At 38.7% G+C, this 21,971-nt stretch overlaps 1 protein-coding gene across 3 annotated transcripts in view; it reads left to right on the top strand.

Moving 5' to 3' along the window:
• The first annotated feature begins 2,142 nt into the window (after positions 1-2,142).
• Positions 2,143-21,971, top strand: part of CENPF (centromere protein F) — a 56,985-nt gene continuing 37,156 nt past the window's right edge. The window contains exons 1-7 of one of the 3 annotated variants that reach the window (XM_014739664.3): positions 2,143-2,288; positions 4,715-4,917; positions 5,747-5,943; positions 10,167-10,288; positions 10,729-10,820; positions 12,417-12,702; positions 13,832-14,034. In XM_014739664.3, coding sequence (XP_014595150.2) covers positions 4,756-4,917; positions 5,747-5,943; positions 10,167-10,288; positions 10,729-10,820; positions 12,417-12,702; positions 13,832-14,034 — 1,062 coding nt within the window. In that variant the 5' untranslated portion in view covers positions 2,143-2,288; positions 4,715-4,755. Of the gene's footprint in view, positions 2,453-4,714; positions 4,918-5,746; positions 5,944-10,166; positions 10,289-10,728; positions 10,821-12,416; positions 12,703-13,831; positions 14,035-21,971 lie in introns of all 3 variants that reach the window. The other 2 variants (XM_023640731.2, XM_070266685.1) reach the window with 2 other exon arrangements.

Genomic DNA, 21,971 nt, shown 5'->3' with positions numbered 1-21,971 from the left:
GTGATGAGAGAGATGATGACCACTGTAAGGGAATGTAGTTTGAGAAAGTATTTCTTTTTAAAGGGAAAGACTTGAGCACTTTAAGTGCTTTGAGGAAGACCCAGGAAAGTAGGAAAGTGAAAGATTCTTGTTTGCAAGTGCATAATGGAGAGCCAAGTTCCTAAGAAGCAAGGGCCTCCAGAACACGGAACGATTGTTTGGGCTTAGAAAGAGTCACAAACATGCTTCTTATGGTTGTAACAGGAAAACTGGAGGGAAGAATGGGTACAGATCGTGCCAAATTTGTAGACTTGAGTGGCTGGAAGTTGAAGGTGTTCCCGTCAGACATACATTTTCTGTGAACTGGGAGATGAGGTCACCTTCCGAGAGGTAGCGGGAAGACGATGGTTGGAGAAGATTAAGAGAAATTGTGGAACTGGGCGAAAGGGCTGGGGAGGGGCAGTAAGGCCCCAGTTAGAGGTCGTACAGTTACAGCGGCTCTCTGCACAGTCCTGGGATTTCTCTCTAGCCCTATTCTGCAGCAACAGTGCTCTTTGGGAGGAAATAGAAGGCTGCATGGATACAGATTAGGGGAAGCAGAGAACAGGGGCAAGAGAGCTGAGGACACCAGCAAAAGAATGGTTTAAGTGATGGGCCCTGCAGTCTAAGCTGGAGAGGAAGAGATAGACTCAAGAGCACTGATTCATAGGCAGAAAGTAGAAATGGCGGATGAACTGTCCAGAGAGAGTGGACTGGCTCAGTGAGAGAGTGGCTTTACAAAGAGAAGGGGAGGAAGCTGAAAATGGCCCCTCAGAAGAGATCTACATTTGGTTGGATGGGGTTCACCCTTTTCTCCCCTAAAAAAAGAAACAATCTGGGCAAAAATAGAGGCACGGGAAGGGAACTGTAAAATTGAAGTCACATAAATATCACAAAAGTTGCTAGAAGTCTTCACCACATAATCCCCTTGTTCAAGAAGTGAATGTATTTCTTTATTGTTTATTATAGAATAATAATAATTTGAATCTGATGGGGGAGTCACATATAGACATATAGACATATATATATATTTATATTTTATAAATATAAGGCAAAAATCCTAAAAGTGAAGTATAAACCAATTTGAGTCTGATGGGGGAGCCAAATATAGACACACACACACATATATATATATATATATTTATTTATTTATATTTTATAAATATAAGGCAAAAATCCTAAAACTGAAGTATAAACCAAGCTCTAGGAAAGGCATCAGAAATAATTATTGTAGGTGGGAATAGGGAGGTTTAACAAAAGTGGCATTTGAATTGGGTACTGAAGGATGAGCAGAATTTCAGTGAAAGATAGGAGGCAGTCTAGGCTGCAGGAGCAGTCTGATGAAAGGAACAGAGAGGGATACCAAAAGTTTGGAATCTACTGAGGAGGACAACAGCATCAGTTCATTGTTTGCTTTTGCCTTTAGAAGCTTACTTTTAGTTGGATAGGAAAATAAAACAAGTACATCAATACACCCCATAATAGTGGGCTTCCGAAAAAGAAAGGAGAGATTACATCCAGGTTTAAAGATTCTTCTGGCTACATTGTCCTCCCCTGGAATCCTAGCTAACAAGTGTTCAGAGTCTCCTCTTTAGAACATGATCATTAGAGCACAGTTGTTAGTGACATCCTGCATGTTCTAGATTTAATTTCAAAGTACTTAGCTTCTACGTGCCTCAGTTTACTTTTAAATAAAATGAGAATACTTCCGTCAAAGAATTGTTAAGAATGGCACTGGATGAAGAACGCATGGCAGCATAGTACCTAATATCTCTATCCTGATTTAAATATTTAATAAATAAGTAGATATAGACGGGCAGCATTAAGAGTTTTCACCAGACAGCGCCTCACCGCTGGCTGTAGGCGATAGACCACACCCTCCTAATCAGCCGGCCCACTCCCTGGCTTTTGCGGAAATAGCGGATCAAAACATCTTCTAGCCTCAGCAACAGCACGTGGTCTCCGCCCCCCTGCAAGAGCAACAAAACTCTAACTCCGGCGCCGGCAGCCAGGTGGTGATAACTTGATTTTTAAATCCATCCGAAAGGACCAATCAAAGGCCGCAATCCGAGTGCGCGGAAGCGGATTGGCTCACAGCTGCTCGCGGCGCCCAATAGGCTTGGAGGGGAGTTCCGTCGAGACCGGAAGCGGGCGAATCGAAAACGGGTGGCGGCCGCGGGCAGTTTGAATCGGAATCTGCGCTCCAGCCCGCGGAGGCTGCACCGGAACCCGACTCTCTGCGGGGTTGTTTTCCCTTCCCCGCCAGCAAGGTGAGCATCCTGCCTAGGTCCCGGCTCCGGCGGCGTGCGTAGGGGAGCTGCTGGCTTTCTCCCCTAGGATACTGGGCGGGGATGCTTGTGGGATCGCGCTCCCGGCCCCGAAGGTGCAGCGGACTGCCCCCTCGCTCCTGACGGGCCTGGAGAATCCGACCCCGGTGAGTTTCTTAGGGGGTGTCGGCGCCCCTCTCTGCTCCGGGTCAAGCTGTGCTCGCAGTAGTATCCAGAGACTCTGCTCGGTCACCACCTCGCACTTTGGGGGATCAGTTTCCTCCTCTGAAAGGTCAAAGATTGGAGATCAGCAGGTATTTCCTAGCAGCCTTCCACGTTCAGGAACCAGTGGCTCCTATTTGAAATGTGGATATCAGTCCTTTGTTGCGTGGAGGAGGCGCAAGCTTGGGTTTTGATCTGGGCGGCGGGTCGGTGTGCCTATTGTTAGTTGCGAGAGCATTTCTCTCCTGCCTTCCACGTTTATTTGGATATGCCTGTGTACCTGGTTCTGCTGAGTTATGAGAACCCAGAAATAAATGACCTGACTCCTATCTCTTGAGTCTGATCTAGAGGAGCAGGCAGCGTATTCTCAGGCTCACCATGGTACCCCCCACGCCCCGTAGGCGGAGACTCGGGTTTCTTGGTGGAAATGGGGGATTGCGATAAAGGAAAAGCGTGAAAACTGGGCCTTCAGTGCTGGGGGTTGGGGGGGGGGCTGTCACACGTCACATTTTGTTGGCTCTGGCGTCTTGACCTAATGCTTTCAGTGGCTAGCAGAATTCTTTAGGACAGTTATAGTTGTGTGCCTCAAGGGTGCGTACTCCCACCCCTGAGTGAGCAAGCTAGGTCAGAATGGAAGGAGTAGCCTATCGGGACCTGTAAACTGTCTTTTGTTGGTGGAGAGGCAGGCATAAGAGTTTTGGGGCAAATGGGAGTGGAGTTTAAGATGCTGTGTTCAAAGAGCTGAGACCTGGAAAAAAGAATTCAACTAGCAGAGAAAACACAGCTTTCCTAGGCTTGATATCTACATTATGCGTTTTCTGAGATCTTTGCTTCTCTCTTAATTTTTGAAAATCTTTTTATCATTCTTAGTACTTTCATCAACTACTTATTAGTTGTTCTGATAAAAATTTCGTTGAAATTCAAAGTCAATTGAAACAAAACACTAAAATGGTTGTGGACTTCATTTAGTAAAAAAAGAATCCTTACTCTGTTGCCAAAATAACTGGGAAATGAATGCTTTTTTCTTTAAGTTCTAAAGGCTAATAAGTAAAGAAGAATTGCCATACTTTTCTCCCAGGTGATTTAAATTTTCTAAGATGTGGCTGAGAAGGAGGCAGGCCACTTGTGGGTTGGTACCATAGACTGAAATATACAAATGAAAAAGTGTTTTCAAGGACCAACATAATAGCTAACGTGTACAGAAAGCTTATCAGGAGATGCTGTTCTAAGACTTTAGGAAGTCACACCGTTATTATCCCCATTTTACAAACGAGGAAACCGAGGCACAAAGCAGTTAAATAACATGCCCAAGGTCACACGTCTAGTAGGTGGCCAAGCTGGGATTTGAATCATTAAGACTATATACCTGTTTCCTGCTAAGGTCTGTTTGGAGCATGACTTCACTGCATTTTGCAGTGGTTCTGTTACTATATGGCATTCACTCTTTGTTCATTCATGCATTAATTCAACAACTGATAACTGCTTGGAAGGAGAGGGTGGACCTGTGCCATGAGAGACTGTGACCGGGAGATGCCACCAGGTTATGGATGGGTCTCCTCAGGGAATGCTTCCCAGAGGAAGAGGGACAAAGTATGAGTGGGAGTTAACAGTGTAAAGAAGGGAAAGAAGAGCATTTGCAAAATAACTTGTCGTGCATTTTATTTGTTAACAGGACCTATTTCATCTGAAACCTTATAGCAAAATATTCATGTTTTGTATAAGGAAAATCAGGTGAGCAGTAGAAAGCAGGTAGCCGTATAAGAAGTCAAAAATGAAAAATAAAATCGGAGGGGGTGCCCGGTGGCGTAGTGGTTAGGTTCGTGCACTCTGCTTTGGCGGCCCAGGGTTTGCAGGTTTGGATCCTGGGTGTGGACCCAGTATCTCTCGGCAAGCCGTGGTGTGGCAGCATCCCACATAAAATAGAGGAAGTTTGGCACAGATGTTAGCTCAGTGCCAATCTTCCTCAAAAGAAAGAGAGAAAGAGAGAAAGAAAGAGGAAGCTAAAGAAGCATGTGATGTACTTTACAATCAGAGTTATGGGGAGGGGCCTTTCAGAGGATGGAGAAGATAGATGTTGTACTGTGTTATCTTTTGAAATGTGGAGTTTTGAAACTTGATTCTTAGTGGTGCTTGTGTAGACTCATTAGTCTTAGAACATTACGTTTCCTTTACTGTCTTGAGACCCACAATCTGGTTATTCTTTTCAGTTAATTTCTAAATGTTTGAGTGATAAAGGAAGGAGAGCAAAATGAGTTGGGCTTTGGAAGAATGGAAAGAAGGCCTGCCTACAAGAGCTCTTCAGAAAATTCAAGAGCTTGAAGGACAGCTCGACAAACTGAAGAAGGAAAGGCAGCAGAGGCAGTTTCAGCTTGAAACTCTGGAGGCCGCGTTGCAGAAGCAAAAACAGAAGGTATCATTGTAATGCTGGTATTGATTTCATCTTGGTCCTTTAAGTTTAGAGAAAAATGATTTTGCTATCGTCAGGCGTTAATTCCCTCCTCTCCTTTTTGGAGTCATTTTTATTTTAATCGCCTCATTTTCTCCATCCTCTGTCCTCATTTCTGCTTATCTGCAAATATTTAGGGCTGCTGGGTTCCATTTTCACTTCTGTTTCGGACCAGGAATTGGGAACTGCTTTTGCGTTCTGCACCAGCAAGGCCAAAAGTCTCTGGCTGTGAATCTGGGGACAGTATTTAAGTGCGTTGCAGTCCAAATGGATATCGCTTTCTGAGAGGGGGCTTTTCCCCCTCGTAGTCCCAGAACTTGTCTCTTTAGGACTACAAAATGAAAACGTCACCAGTCCTTTCTTTCCTCTGTATTAGCCAAGAAAGCAGTGATACAGTCACTGCTTCTGAAAGGTTTTTGCAAGTGAGAGAGTTTCCCAGTTTCTTAGAGTCATTAGCTTGAGCAGCCGAACTTGAAAGTGAATTGCTAAGGGAAATTTATAGGGTTTATTTTTTATTTTTTAATACTCGAAAGCATATTAAATCTCCTTTCTAGGATGAGTATGTGTGGCTTTGGCCAAAGATGATGTAATCCGTGACTTTGTAGACATTTCATGTCTATAGGCTTCAAAGTGAGGTCATCTAAGATGTCTGTGTTCATCAAGCATTGACATCTGGATTATTACAACCGTATCTCAGAAACTTAGCTGTCATTGTTAAACTCAGATTCACAAATAATACCCTGGTGAATTCACTGAGTAAGAGAACGATTTCCTTTTGAACGATTCCCATTAGGTGGAGAATGAAAAAACTGAGGGCACGAACCTGAAAAGGGAGAACCAAAGCTTGATGGAAATATGTGAAAATCTGGAGAAGACCAAGCAGAAGATTGCCCATGATCTTCAGGTCAAGGAGTCGCAAGTGAATTTCCAAGAAGGACAACTGAATTCAAGCAAGAAACAAATAGAAAAACTGGAACAGGAACTTAAAAGGTAATTTTTTTTGAATGATATATATACATTGATGTCTTTGTATGGATTCATCAGATGCATTTATCTTTTCCTTTAAGGATGTAATTATTATACATTGCAATATATTTTTTCCAGTGGAATAAATAATGATTTGAGGAAAATTAATTCTTTTCTTTTATACTTCAGTCCTATCATTGCAAGGCTTAGTACTATATAAATTCATTAAATGGTTGTTTGCTTATTTATTCATGCAGCATATGTTTATTAAGCTGCTTTATGTGCCAGACACTGTGATTATTACTGGGTGATACTATAATAAATAATACAAAAACTAGCAACAGTGGTTACTGAAAAGATGGAGGGAAGTTAAGGCATGGCTTATACTGATGGCTTATGTTTTCTCTGAGTGGAAAAGCTGTTGTAGAGAATGAGAAGTAGGGAATTACAAAAGGACTGAGAAGCACTGAGGGCCTAATTGAGGTTGGAGACCAGAAATTATAGTGGGACCAATCTGTAGAGTTGTATGTCTTTTTTTTTTTTTTCTTTAGCATCTGGGATGTAAGTGCTGAGAAGGTAAACAGGAGGATGGATTTCTGGTTGTTCTTGGCCAGGGTAATGGGGTAGAAGACAATGGAATAATCAAGGATATTGGGAAGAGAGTGGTTAAAGTCATGTGCTGTGGAATCTAATTGGAAAGGGAAGGAAGTGAAGTCAAGAAGAAGTTCCTTCGAAGATCCCCATCGTAAGCATTACATAATCAGTTTGCCAGTTTCAATGCCATATTTAAGCAATAAAACGGTGCTTATTACTACTCTTACATTAAAAAAAAAAATCCCCCAAACAACAAGAGGCATTAATCAAAATAAAGTTAGTGGGACCTAATCACTGCTAGCTTATAAGTGGTACCTTCTTGTTCTAATAATCGAATTTTGTCAAAATAACAAGGAGTGATAAAGGCTAAAAGCCAAAAGACTTCAGCAGTTTGCCCCCTTGTTGGTTTGGCAAATGCACACCCAGAAATTATAATAAAAAATTATATTGAAAGAACTTTAGGCTTACAGAAACGCTTGTTAACATCTTATATAACCAAAATACAATGAGGCCAGAAATAAACATTGATTCAATACTATTAAGTAAACTGTGGACTGTTAGGATTTCAGTAGTTTTTTCAGGAATGTCCTTTTTCTGTTCCAGGAACTGATCTAGGATTCCGCCTTGCATTTGTTGATGTTTTCTTAGTCTTTTTCTAAGCTGTGACAGTTTCTTGTCTTCTTGTGACCTTTACATTTTGGAAGAGTATTCGTCAGCTCTTTTGTAGAATAGTCCTCAATTTGGGTTTGCCTGCTGTTTTCTCACTGATTAGATCAGAGTTTTCCAGCAGTGTCCCAGTTGACATTTTGGACTAGATTATTCCTCGTGGAAGGCAGCCCTGTGCATTGTAGGATACTTAACAGCACGCCTGGCCTCTATCCACTAGATGCCAGTAGCATCTACTCCATTTCCAAGTTTTGACAATCAAAAATGTCTCCAGGCATTGCCAAATATCCTTTGGGATGGCAAAATCATCCTGGATTGAGAACCACTGGGTCAGACTGAGGTTATAAATTTTTGGTAAGAGTACTGCAGAAGTAGTGATGTGTCTTTCTCAGTGCATCAAATCAGAGGGTACGTGATGTACTATGACTTTTAACTTGATCACTTGGTTAAGGTGTTGTCTGTGTTTCTCCACTGTAAAATCACTATTTTTCCTTTTGTAATTAATACATATCTTGATACCAAGAAACTTTTTTTCCTGGCATAGCTATAGTAATCTTAATTCTACCTACATATCAAACATATTTCTGAAAGTTAAAACATTTTAAAATCACTTTTATTTTTCTTTCTGTGAAGATCATTCACCTGCACAGAAATCTTTTTCTAATTTTGTTTCCTATCCCTATAGGAAGGTGGTGTCTATAAGTTGTGTGTATGAATGATAAATAAACTTCGATCTCATTGAGTTTTTTGTTTTCTTGTTTGTTGTCTGTCATCTCTAACTCCATGAGAACAGAGACCTTGTCTGTCTTGTTCATCACTTTGTCCATTGCACTTGGCAACTGCAGGCCCTCAAATATTTGTTGAATAAATGAATGAACGATAGGCATTTGTTTTGGATAGGAGGTGCTAGGGAAGTGGGAAGCTCACCTCAGTATGTTGGAATAATTATTTCTTTGGAAAGCACATTTTTGCTGTTGGTTTTAGAAATAGTGGTTTTAACAATTTAGATGGAAATGTTTGTATTTTTAACATTTTAGGAACAAAGACTTTTGTATACATTTCTATATTTCATTGCACAATGCCATTTGGTAGCAATACTTGCAAATATAAAGTGCTCAGGATTGTACATGACATGTAGCAACTGTAAAATGGTAGCATTGTTATCAGTTGTTATTAGCTGTCATTGTCATATCATGGGGTTAGGATACCCCCATAGCACATTTAGTTTAAAAATATTCTTATCTCTCCATTTAGATGTTTAAGAAAGTTTGTAAACTGTAAACTTTAGATTATAAAAACTGTTGAGTATAGTTTTCTATAGTATAAAAACTATAAACTACAACATTATCGAGTATAGTTTTCAAATTCTCACTGGTAACCTTCAAGTGCAGTGCAGGAACTTATTTCTCCGTCAGTGGCCACTGATTAGGTTTCAGAAATGTCTTGAACAAGTTAGTTTGAACCATTTGAAATGATGGCCAAAACTGTAGCATGGTGGCAATCTCATATAGTTAAACCTAGTAGAAAACAGCTTAATTTAGTGCTTTTTCTGGTGGTGGTGGTTTTCTCCCTAAGAGAAAGGAAAAACAACAGGTTTATAATAGCAGGGTATACTTTTATTTAGTATTTAAGATAAATAAACTTTTATATTTTTAAAATGAAAGAATAGGGAAACAGGGGTAAGGTGAATTTGAGAGGGGAAAAAACAGTGATTTTGCAAGGTTCTTCAAAATTCCTCTCTTGAATCACCAACCTTGTGAGACCTTTGGTAAGTCTGTAGACCTGCCCTGTCCAATATGGGAGACGCTGGCTGCATTTGGCTGCCCAGCACTTGAAATGTGGCTGGTGCAATTGAGATGTGTTGTAAATACACAGTGCATACCAAATTCTGAAGATTTAGCACAAAGAAATGTAAAATATCTCATTAATAATGTTTGTATTGATTACAAGTTGAAAAGATAGTATTCTGAAAATATCAAGTTAAATATTAAGATTAAAGTCACTTATTTCTTGTTACTTTTTTCATGTTAATAGAATATTTGTATTGGACAGTGCTGCTACCTCCTGTAAGTTCAAAAGTGATGATTTGATTTGCTGAGTGGTCACTTTCAGCTCGCACAGTGCTTCTTTCTTCCCAGATTGAATTTGGAGCTTGGCGGAGCTAGGGCACCAAGGCACTTTCTTCATTCCCTGCTTTGAGTAATGCATTGATGGCAAAAAGACTGGTGCACGTCATTAGGCATTCTAATAGGGTGTTCATTTTATTTTTGTGTTAAGTTAAAATCAGAGATATTAGAGACTTGGAAGAATTGAGTCCTCTTAAAATAGGTTGTTTGATTCTGAAGGGTGTTCAGAGCACAAACGGTAGGGATATTCTGTACATAAATATAATATATAGCTTACTTTCCCCATTTCTTTGTGACTGTTTCCAGCCATATCTTTTCGAGATGTGTTATATTAACTTGATTTTTGTATCTGTGTTTCAAAAAAGTCACACAATACATGGTATGTATGTCAAGTCTATGTTTTTGTGGTAACTAATATTATAAGTAATGCCATCCATTCTCACGATTTGAACCCAAGCTTCAATGATAGCAGTTTTCTCTTGTGTTCCTGAGTTCTGAGTTCTTTTCTCTCTCTGTCTTTCTTTGGCTTAGAATATAAAATTTGCCTGGATTATATCTCCAACCTCCTTACTCTTTACTACTACAACGGTTATTATGGATCTTCATCATAGCCTTTATAACACTGTAATTCTTGGTTTATATTTCTGTTTCCCTAACTAGCCTGAGTTCCTCTGAAGACAGGGGACTGAGTTTATGTCTATCATACAAGTTAGTTCTTATTAAATGTCTGTTGGGTAAATGAAGTGGTAAGAATTCTTAGAGGAGGGGTTCCTTTGTAAGTTTATTACTCTGGAAACATATGGTGTAGGTATCCTATAGCCTTTGCTCTGATTTGCATTCTCTTGGGTCCTCTTCTAACAGGTGTAAATCTGAACTTGAAAGAAGTCAACAAACTGCCCAGTCTGCAGATGTCTCTCTGAATCCGTGCAATACACCACAAAAAATTTTTGCAACTCCATTGACGCCAAGTCACTATTATAGCGGTAAGGATTTTTTCCCTCAGTGTAAAAAGTGCTTTTATTGAGATTTAAATTCTGCCAAAGAAATGAATTAATTCAACTTTGAATTCAACTTCTAATCTGGGCATTAAAAAAAAAAAATGCAACTGCTTGTTACATATCCATTTGTGTATTTGTTGAACTCTGTTGAGCTGCCATGTTAAACCTTTAAACTTTTATCTTTGTCCTTCTCTGGGATGTTTTTAAAAATAATTCAGTTTTCGAATATTCAAAACACCTATGTTTCTGTGTATTTTCATATTTGAGTAATTTGATCAGTATTTGTTGCCCTAATCAAAATGTTCTTTTACTTGATATACTAAGATACTAATTTCTAGATTATCTATTGTGATGATTATTGATCTGTGAATTCCTTCATGAAATCAGTGATCGAAATAAAACTGCAACTCCTTGTCTGTGTTTAGGTTCCAAGTATGAGGATCTAAAAGAAAAATATAATAAAGAAGTTGAAGAACGAAAAAGATTAGAGGCAGAAGTTAAAGCGTTGCAGGCTAAAGTAAGTTCATTCCGGGCCTTATGATCGAGTATATAATTAGGGAAGTATGTTGAAATTTCTTAGTTTTAAAAATAGATGAGATGAGTAAAATAGAGCTGGGAGATTAGCTTATCTCCAAATCTTAAATGTTCATCAAATTCCAGGGGAAGAGTAGCCATGTAATTATTTCCCTATTAAGATCTAATGATAAGTAGCATATTTGGAGAAGGTAGGACCAAGAGTCATTCCTGACTCACTGCTGGCTTTGTCACCGGGAAGCAGCTGCTTCCTGTTCGGTTCTTTTGTTAGAATGTGGTGATTGCTACCAGGAACATGGGGTTTGAGGATCGTTATTTATGAAGTTTATTTCAGAGGAGAATGTTATCAACATAATCTTGTCAATTCTTTTAAATGAGTTGCTGACAAGTGTTCTGAACTCCATTTTGATGTGGGTAAATAAGCTGAGAGAGGTGGGTGAGGAGATTTGCTTAATGTCGACAAGATAAAAATGCAAGGGTTAGAAACCCTTGCTTACAGTTCAGGGACTGACCTTGAAAATATCTGGTATCTACAGAATTTACCTTTACCATTTCTGCTCTCATGAACTTATTTGCTAGAAAAAAAAAATAACAGCCCAGTTTGGCACTTAATGGTGCATTTCCACCAAATATAAGAACTTGGGGAGATGGCACCCTTCAGCAAACAATTTAAGGTTGAGTTTTTAAGTAGATACCTTAAATACTGAGGATCAATAAGTATCTATTAGAACTTTAACACTTTTAATTTTTTTATGACATTAACCCTTGAGGTCACCAGGATTCTGGTATGTAGCAAGACACTGCTTATCAAGATGAATAAAAATTAAACAATAATTTTCTGCTTTGTCCTAGAAATAGCATATGCTTTGTTATCCACTTCAGTCATTGGTACCAATTCTGCCCCTGACATTGATTCCCAGAGTTATTTATGGAGGAATATGAATCTCCATAAACATGAAACCTCTCCCTGTGGCAAGAAAAGCACTTGCTGTAAAAAGCTTAATGCAGCATCTACAGCCAAGTCTTGATATTTGTCAGAATGGAGCCTGAGAGAAGAACCAAAGGAATAATTCAAGGCAGTACAAAATACACAATGTGTATTATATAGTACAGAATACCATATATGACATTTTCGGGGGGAGTGATATGGTGGAAAGTGAGATTCTTGAAAGAATTCTTTAGGTTAATATTTAATTTTGGTTCTCTTTGTGCAAAGCCACAGGGGGAGGTGACCAAAGATGGCAAAGGAAAATCAATATCAGAATTCAAAATGGTGGTGAATACTCACGTGTGTTTAATGGAGTATTTAAGGGATGCAGAATAAATGCAAAACGCCCATTTAAAATAGATTGAGCCTCAAATGGTACTGGCTTTAACCCTTCAATGCTGAAGTCTGACCGACAGAAAATTTCCTCACTGGGTATTGGGACTTAATGGTTCCCTTGACATGATGAACATTCTTTCTTGGTACACAGTGGAAGAGTTAACTTCTTGGCATCATGGCTTTATGTTCTCTCTGAAAATAAATAGCCTTGAATATTGAGACTCTAAAGAGCTCTAAAGATTTCTATTTTTACAGAAAGTGAGCCAGGCTATTCCCCAAAGCACTATGAATCACCGAGACATTGCCCGACATCAGGCTTCATCGTCCGTGTTCTCATGGCAACAAGAACAGACCCCAAGTCGTCTTTCATCAAGTGCTCAAAAAACTCCGATTGGGAGAGATTTCTCTGCATCTCACTTTTCTGGGGAGGTGACTCCAAGTAGATCGACTTTGAAAATGGGGAAAAGAGATGCTAATGGCAGTTTCTGTGAGGATTCTAGCAATTCCTATCTTTTGGATCAACTAAAAGCCCAGAATCAAGGTAACTTCTTGAGCTAAATTTAGTTCTATATTAAATTTTCCTGAGATAATTTCAGAGGTGATTCCAGACATTTTTAGTCCTACGAAGTGCTTATGTGTTTTGTTAGACACATCGGTGGGCAACATCCCAGTGTGGTGATGTGAAATACTGTCTTTTCTACAATAAGTAAAGATACCACAATTTTGGAATGTACCTTTATTTGTACTGAAAAGCTGGTGTCCTGAAGCCTTCAAAAGTAGGATGAGTGGCTTTGACTTGTCTTTCCGAAGGAGGGCGAGTAGGTTGGTTGTAGTTGACACTTCCCACACTTCTCATCAGGCTCCCTTTGTGGCCCATGGAACAATCATGTGGCCTAGGCTGCTTTGGCCAGAGGTGTGGCATGGGTTTGCCGAACAGCTTTGCTCTGCCCTGCCAGGTCGTCCATATGAGAGCAAACCTGTAAGTTTGGCTGCTGTACCGCACTGCAGCTGACAGCCAAGGGCACCAGGTGGTGTTTTGGAATCTACTCTGCAGACTGATAATTTCCACTGCTATGATATATTGAAAATCACCGTCATTGTTCACTGGTGAGAGCTGTCATACTGCCAGTGCCGTTGGAACCCATATTGTGTGTATGAGCGGAAAAAAATGAAAAAGAATTATTGTTAATTTTGGCAATATAGGAAGTTCACACTGTCTTCATCTTTACTGGAGATAAATCTACCAGAGAATATGAGAGGGTGAATTTTTCACTGCCTAGTGCTCATTTGCATTGATATGGGCACAAAACAAATATTTTTTTGCCAGTGTATAAAACCAAGTGGTAGTTTTAACAAAGCGTGTTAAATGTCATGTGCTTTTTGCAGCTTTGCTGAGATTCTATTCACAATTTTAGAAAAGCATTTTCTCCCCCAAGTTTCTCTGTGAAAACATAAGAAAATTTGTTTCTTCTGCTTTCTGTGGGATGTTTGAATCCAAAAGACAATAGAGACTAAACATTGAAATTCAATCCCACTAAAGTAGCTTCTGTGTTTAAGGTGAATTGATTTATATTTGTGCAGAGTAACAAATCATACATTCTGAATTTAATTGTAAATTATTTGTGAAAAATATATATTCATTGGAATTTGGGTTTTGTTTGTGATTTAAGAGCTAAGGAGCAAGATTAGTGAGTTGGAACTACGTCTGCAAGGACAAGAAAAAGAAATGAAAGGGCAAGTGAATAAATTTCAAGAACTCCAACTCCAACTTGAGAGAGCAAAAGTGGAATTAATTGAAAAAGAGAAAGTTTCGAATAAAAGTAGAGATGAACTAGTGAGAACAACAGCACAGTATGACCAGGCATCAACCAAGGTACTTGACTTTTCATGAGTTATCGGAAAAAATTTCCATTTCTTCATGCAATTCTTTGGAAAGAGTACTTTCCACTTACGTTTCTGAAATAAATGTTAGTAATGGACCTTATTAATATATACCAGGTAATACTGATGCAGTTGAACTAGTAAAGTCTTTTAGAGTTGGGTAGATCTGGGGTCCAATCCTGACTGCACATTCTCCCAGCTGAGTGACTTGGGCAAATCACTCGTTTCTTTTATGTCTCAGAGGGTGGTGAAGAATAAAGATTATGTATCTACAGCACCTGGTGTGGTGCCTGGCACGTAGAAGAGGCACTTTGAAGTAATGGAACTTTAAAAAAGTTTTAGGACATACGATGGAATTTAATCGATCTATTCATAGGATCCAGTATATGTTCTGCCATTTAATCTTAAGGCTCTAATTAAGGCCAAGCTTCTTAGCCTGTTATTTGAGGGTGTTTTGTTTGTTGTTATTGTTGTTGTTGTAATTGCTTTGGCCCCAACCTACTTCTCTAGTCTTTTCTTCCCTTTTTTCTACTCTTCATTCATTCGCCAACTCATTCAACAAATATTTATCGATTGCCTTCCATGTGTCAGGCACTGTTCTAGACCTGGGGATGGAGCAGTGAGAAAATAGACAAAGATCATTGCCCTTGTGGAACTTCATCCTAATGGGGGATGTGACATAAGTGTATGAGTAACATGGATAGTATGGTATATGGTGACAACTGTAGAGAAAAACGAATTATCTTCTAGGACCAACCATGATTATTTGGTGTTTCTTGAACCTAACCTTTTTTGGGCCTGGTGTTTTGCTCACATTTGCCTTTCTGCTTGGCACACCCTCCTCTTGGAATACTCTTGACATGTTCCTCATCCTGTGAGCTCCTTCCCTCATCTCTTAATGCACTGAGATCTTTTCTCCTGGCATCCCCCTTGTGACCCTTTTATTGTCATTATTTGTGTTCTAGCCTGTGGTTCCCACACTTGGCTAATTGTCAGAATCACTGAGAACCTTGCAAAATTAATCCTATGTCTAACGTAGGCCTAAGAAATTAACTTTTGATAAACTCTCTAGATATTTTTAAGGCAGTAGGTAAAAACAGCTGTGGTAGGTAGACCTTTGTCTCCTATTTGCTTCCTGAGGGCAGGTTCTTTCTGTCTTTTTAAAAAAATTAATCTTTTTATTTTAAGATAATCATAGATTCATATGTCATTGTATGAAATAATAGCTTGTTAAAATGGTGAGTTACATTGATTGCTCTTCAAATATTTGAATGAGCCTTGCATCCTTGGAATAAGCTTTACTTGGTTGTAGTGTATAGTTCTTTTTATTTATTTCTTTTTATTTATATCTATTTATCTGCTAACAATTTGTTAAGGAATTTTGAATCTATGTTCATGGGAGATATTGGTCAGCTGTTTTCTTTTTTTTGTACTGTCTTTGGTAATTTATATCAGAGGTGATACTAGCCTCATATAATGAATTGGGAAACATCCCCTCCTCTTCTATTTTTTGGAAGAGATCGTGTAGAATTGATGTTATTTCTTCTTTATACATTTGGTAGGATTCTCCATGAAACCATCTGGGCCTGGAGATTTCTTTCTTGGGAGTTTTAAAATTGCAAATTCAATCTTTAAAATAGTTATAGAGCCATTAAAATTATTTCATATTGGGTGAGTTAGGATAGTTTGTATTTTTAGAGGAAATGGTCCATTTCGTCTAAATTGTCAAGCTTATGTGCGTAGAGTTGTGTGTACTATTCCCTCATTCTTTTGGTGTCTGTAGATCAGCTGGTGACTCCCTGTTTGTTTCTGATATTTGCGTCTTCTCTTTTTTTCTCTTTGCCAATCTTGGAAGAGATTTCTCAGTTTAATTGGTCTTTTATCGATCTTTCTAAAGAATCAGCTTTTTGGTTCATTGATTATTCTCTTTTCAAATTCATTGATTTTTGCTCTTTCTTAATTCCTTCTGCTTACTTTGGGTTTATTTTGCTCTTTTTCTACATTGCTGAGGTGGGTAGCTTAGATTATTGATGTGAGACTTTTCTTCTTTTCCAATGTAGTCATTTGATGCTATAAATTTCCCTCTTGGTACTGCTTTAACTGTGTCCTACAAATTTTGATATATTGTATTTTCATTTTTATTTTGTTCAGTGTAATTAAAAATTTTTTTTCTGAGACTTCTTTTTGACCCATGGATTATTTTGAAATACCTTGTTTAGTTTCCAAGTGTTGTGAGATTTTCATCTTTCTGTTAATGATTTGTAGTTTGATTCCATTGTGTTCAGAGAACATACTCTATGACTTTAATTCTTTTAAATTCGTTGAGGTTTGTTTTATGGTGTGGAATCTAGTCTATCTTGGTATATGTTTCATGGGCACTTGAAAAAAAAGTATATTCTGTTTTTGAGTAGAATGTTCTAAAAATGTCCTTAGCTCCTATTAGTTTATGGTGGTGTTGAATTCTTCTATATCCTTGCTGATTTTCTGTCTAGTTGTTCTGTCAATTTTTGGGAGGGATTCTGAAATCTCCCATAATTGTTGATTTGTTTCTCCTTTCAGTTCTACCAGTTTTTGCTTCACATAGTTTGCAGCTCTGTTGTTTGGTGCATATACATTTAGAATTTATATGTCTTTTTGGTGGATGGACCATGTTCATTATACAATGTCCCTCAGTGTCCCTGGTAATTTTTTTTATTCTGAAGTCTACTTTACCTGATGGTATTATAGGCATTCTTCATTAATATTTGCATGATGTATTCTTTCTGTCTTTTTGCCTTCAACCTATCTATGTTACTTTATTTAAAGTGTAGACAGCATCTAGTTGAGTCATTTTGTATTTTATTTATATTATTGAGGTCATATTGATTTATAACATTATGTAAACTTCAGGAGTACATCATTATATTTTGGCTTCTGTATAGACTGCATCGTGTTCAACCACCAAAAGCCTAGTTTCTATCTGGCACCATATATACGTACCCCTTTACCCTTTCACCCTTCCCCCACCCTCCTCCCTTCTGATAACCACCAGTCTGTTCTCTATGTTTGTTTGTTTATCTTCCATATATGGATGAAGTCATACAGTGATTGTCTTTCTCTGACTTATTTCGCATAGCATAATACCTTCAAGGTCCATCCAGGTTGTTGCAAGTGGCACAATTTCCTATTTCTTATGGCTGAGTAGTGTTCCATTGTATATGTATACCACATCTTCTTTATTCATTCATTTGTTGATGGGTCCTTGAGTTGCTTCCAAGTCTTGGCTATTGTGAATATTGCTGCAGTGAACATAGGGGTGCATATATCTTTTCAAATTAATGTTTCATGTTCTTTGTAGAAATACCCAGAAGTGGAATAGCTGGATCATACCATATTTCTATTTTTTATTTTTTGAGACATCTCCATACTGTTTTTCCATGGGGGCTTTACCAGGTTGCATTCCCACCAGCAGTGTATAATGGTTCTCTTTTCTCCACATCCTCTCCAACACTTGCTTTTTCTTGTCTTTTTAATAGTAGCCATTCTGATGGGTGTGGGGTGATATCTCACTGTAGTTTTGATTTGCATTTCTCTAGTAATTAGTGATGTTGAACATCTTTTCATATGCCTATTGGCTATCTGTATATCTGCTTTGGAAAAATGTCTGTTCATGTCATCTGCCCATTTTTGATCAGGTTGTTGATTTTTTTGTTATTGAGTTATATGAGTTCTTTATGTATTTTAGAATATTAAACCCTTACTGGGTATATGATTTGCAAATATTTTCTCCAAGTTGGTGGGTGGTGAGTTGTCTTCTTGTCTTGTTGATGGTTTCCTTTGCCATGCAGAAGCTTTTTAGTTTGATGTAGTCCCATTTGTTTGCTTTTTCTTTTGTTTCCCTTGCCTCAGGGGACATGATATTCAAAAAGATAACTGCTAAGACCATGTCAAAGAGCATACTGCATATGTTTTCTTCCAGGAGTTTTACGGGTCTTATATTCAATCTTTAATCCATTTTGAGTTAGTTTTTGTGTACGGTGTAAGATAATGATCTACTTTCATTGTTTGGCATGTGGCTATCTGGTTTTCCCAGCAACATTTATTGAAGGGACTTTCCTTTCTCCATTGTATGTTCTTGGTTCCTTTGTTGAAATAGCTGTCCTGGGTCATATTTTTTGATTCACTCTTCTATTTGTCTTTTAATTACCATATTTAGATCATTTACATTTAATGTAATTATTGATATGCCTTGGCTTGTCTACCATCTTATTTTTGGTTTCCTATTTCTTTTTCTTTTTCATTTCTCTTTTCTTTTTTTCTTTTCTTCCTGTGGCTTAGTTGAACATTTTTTAGAATTCCATTTAGATTTATCTATACTGTTCTTGAGTATATTTCTTTGTAGAACTTTTACAGTGATTGTTTTAGATGTTACATTTTATATACACTATTTATCACAATCTGTTGGTGGTGTATTTACTGGCTCTAATGAATTATAGGAAATTTACTTCTCTTTTCCTTCTTTTAACTCCCCCATTTATAATATAATTTTCTTGTGTTTTTTCTATGTACATTTAGAACCACATTAAACCAGTTCCACTGTCAAGCATAATTTAGAAAAATGAGGAGGAGAAGGAAAGCCTATAATATGTATCAGTATTGCTGTTTACTTTGGTCTTCCTTCCTCCCTGATTCATTCCAAGTTTCCTCTCTTCATCATTTCCTTTCGGGTTAAAGAGTTTTCTTTTCTTTTTTTTTTTCTGCTTTATCTCCCCAAATCCCCCCAGTACATAGTTGTATATCTTAGTTGCAGGTCCTTCTAGCTGTGGCATGTGGGATGCTGCCTCAACGTGGCCTGATGAGCAGTGCCATGTCCACGCCCAGGATTCGAACCGGTGAAATCCTGGGCCACCACAGTGGAGCATGTGAACTCAACCCCTCAGTCACGGGGCCAGCCCCCTAAAGAATTTTCTTTACCATTCTTTTAGGATAGGTCACCTTGCTGCAAATTCTCTTAGTTTTCCTTTATCCAAGAATTTCTTGATTTCCTCTTTGTTCCTGGAAAATATTTCCTTGGGGTATAAGATTGTGGATTGATGGTTCTTCCCTTTCAGTACCATCGTGTTCTTCTCTCGAGTCCTGAAGTCCCTTGTCAGTACGCTTTCTCTCCTTACAGAGTGTTCCTAACTGTGTTTTAAGATAATGTCCAGGGTTTTGCATTGTTCTTGGTGGGAGGAATAGGGAAATGCACATCTATTCTATCTTCCTGGAAGTGGTAGTCCAGGTACATTTTTATTTTTATTTATTTATTTATTTATTTATTTTTTTTTTTTTTAAAGATTTTATTTTTTCCTTTTTCTCCCCAAAGCCCCCCGGTACATAGTTGTGTATTCTTCGTTGTGGGTTCCTCTAGTTGTGGCATGTGGGACGCTGCCTCAGCGTGGTCTGACGAGCAGTGCCATGTCCGCGCCCAGGATTCGAACCGACGAAACACTGGGCCGTCTGCAGCGGAGCGCGCGAACTTAACCACTCGGCCACGGGGCCAGCCCTACATTTTTAGATATTCTCCTAGTTCAGTGCTTGGACGGAGAAATTTTTGGTAAATATTGATTAGATGTATGAAGGTGCAGTGGAAGGTAATGGGACCATGACCTCCCGTGATCCATGTATTTATTCTCTTCATGCAGTCTAAGTTTGTCAATTGGTTTTTTAAGTTAGAAAGACTTGGACTTGATCCCTGGCTCTGCCATATCACCATTTTGTTGCTTTTGGAATTAATTTAATTAACTTCTGAGCCTCAGTTGCCTGATCAATAAAATGCTGCTAGTAATGCCTGTGTCATAGGATTGTTGTAAAGACTGAGATAATTTTTCTAAAAGCTTTAGCATAGTGCCTGGTATACATGGTGAACTTATATTAATATTAGTTGTTTTTATTATATTGAGTTCCTTGTCAGTTAAGCTCATTTTCAGTTGCATTTTTGCCAAGTCAGGCCTTTCTGTATATAAGATTTATACTTATCTTTCATCATTTTGTCTTGTCAGGTTTGGTATGACAAGATCACCAAGTCCTTGTTCTGTCTAACATATTTGATGAGGTCTCTCCTTATCAGATGATGACTTAAGATTTTTGACTAGGACAGTGCTGAGAACACAGCTCTAGCTTTATTTCTGTTAGAGACTTCCTCCAGGTTCCTTTCTTAGGGCCGGGAGGTGGGGTGGAGACTGGCCCTGAGCTCACATCCATGCCCATCTCCCTCTACTTTATATGTGGGTATGAGGGATGCCTACCAGCATGGCTTGATAAGCAGTGGTAGGTCTGTGCCCACATCTGAACCAGTGAACCCTAGGCTGCTGAAGCGGAGCATGTGAACTTAACTGCTGTGCCACTGGGCCGGCCCCTCCTCCAGGTTCTTAGGACTCATTTGTTCACTGCTTTCTGGATTGCATTTTTCTCAATGAACTACAAATCCACCTAACTGAAAATTCAGTCCAACCTTCTCCATCTTGCCTCTAAGGATAATATGACTTTGTCAAATGTGTTGCTGAAATCAGATTATGCTTTGTTTATGCTGTTCCCTGATCTACCATTAGAATTACCTATTAAATAAAATGGACCTAATTTAACTCAAATCAATACCATGTTCATTAGTGAACAAATGCTGTTTCTAGTATGCTTCTTTTCCAAGTATTTATGAACCGCGTGGGATACAAGGCTGCAACTCATGTAGAAACAGAGTGTTGGGGCTGGCAGCAAACCTGGAGTTCAGCACTCACATTTTATGGGTGAAAAAGCCACGCCCAGAGCACTAAGTGAGTGCCCAGGGTCATATGCTACATATTTTCAAGGACCAGCTCTGGGCACTGTTTTAGAGGACTATGGAGCATTCATGACACCTAGTGGTCAGCTACTCTTACATGGATTTTGCATCATCAGTATCATAATGTGGTTTTTGAAAAATTTGAATAAAGTGTAAATACCTCATAAGGGTCTTTTTTAACCTGCTGTTTGATTCCTGGGATCCTTTAGTGGAATGTGTTGCAGTTTGAAGGATGGCCAGCAGAGGGTGCCAAGGGTTCATTCATCTACCCTGCCATGCCTGGTTTTCTTTCTTGAGAATTGTTAACCATCAAAATTTTGGACTATTATTTGGGCAATGATTTTTTTGTCTGAGTTGTTTCCTGCTGTATCCCTAGTGCCTAGAATAGTGCTTGATGTATAGTAGGCTTCCAGTAAATATTTGTTGAATTCATATTTACTGTTGTAAATAATTTGTGTAGCACTTTTCGTTGGGGATTTAAGAATTCAAGAATAGGGGCCGGCCCGGTGGCGCAGCGATTAACTTCACACGTTCTGCTTCTTGGTGGCCTGGGGTTCGCCGGTTCGGATACCAGGTGTGGACATGGCACTGCTTGGCAAAAGCCACGCTGTGGTAGGCGTCCCACATATGAAGTAGAGGAAGATGGGCATGGATGATGGCTCAGCACCATTCTTCCTCAGCGAACAAAAGAGGAGGATTGGCAGCAGTTCGCTCAGGGCTAATCTTCCTTAAAAAAAAAGAATTCAAGAACATTAAGGATAATGACAAAGGTGCCTTAATGTCCAAGTCAGTGGATTAATTTGAACCACTGACTCAATATTTTACTTTTTGAATGTGGTATTTTTATAGTTCTGATATTTGCAAAATCAGACCAGACTTTGATGACCATCTTGGGTTAGTTAATGGTGTCTGATTGGTCTTGTAGCAAAGTGTTACATCGTGTTTTCTTTTCTTGTGAATCCTCTGTTAAATTTTTAATATTTCTGATAGTTCTAAATGGGACTATAATGAGTCTCAGAGTAATATATTAGTAGAGAGATTTGCCAAATTGGGGCACATTTCTTTTAGACAAGGGAATTCTCCCTCAGCGACATAAGGTGTTCTAATTCCTGCCTGGGACTTTACAGTCGTTG

The sequence above is a fragment of the Equus caballus genome, chromosome 5 (assembly GCF_041296265.1).
Source record: "Equus caballus isolate H_3958 breed thoroughbred chromosome 5, TB-T2T, whole genome shotgun sequence".
Classification (NCBI taxonomy): Eukaryota; Metazoa; Chordata; class Mammalia; order Perissodactyla; family Equidae; genus Equus; species Equus caballus.
The sequence above is the reverse complement of the archived record's forward strand: the minus strand, read 5'-3'. Positions and strand labels throughout refer to the sequence as shown.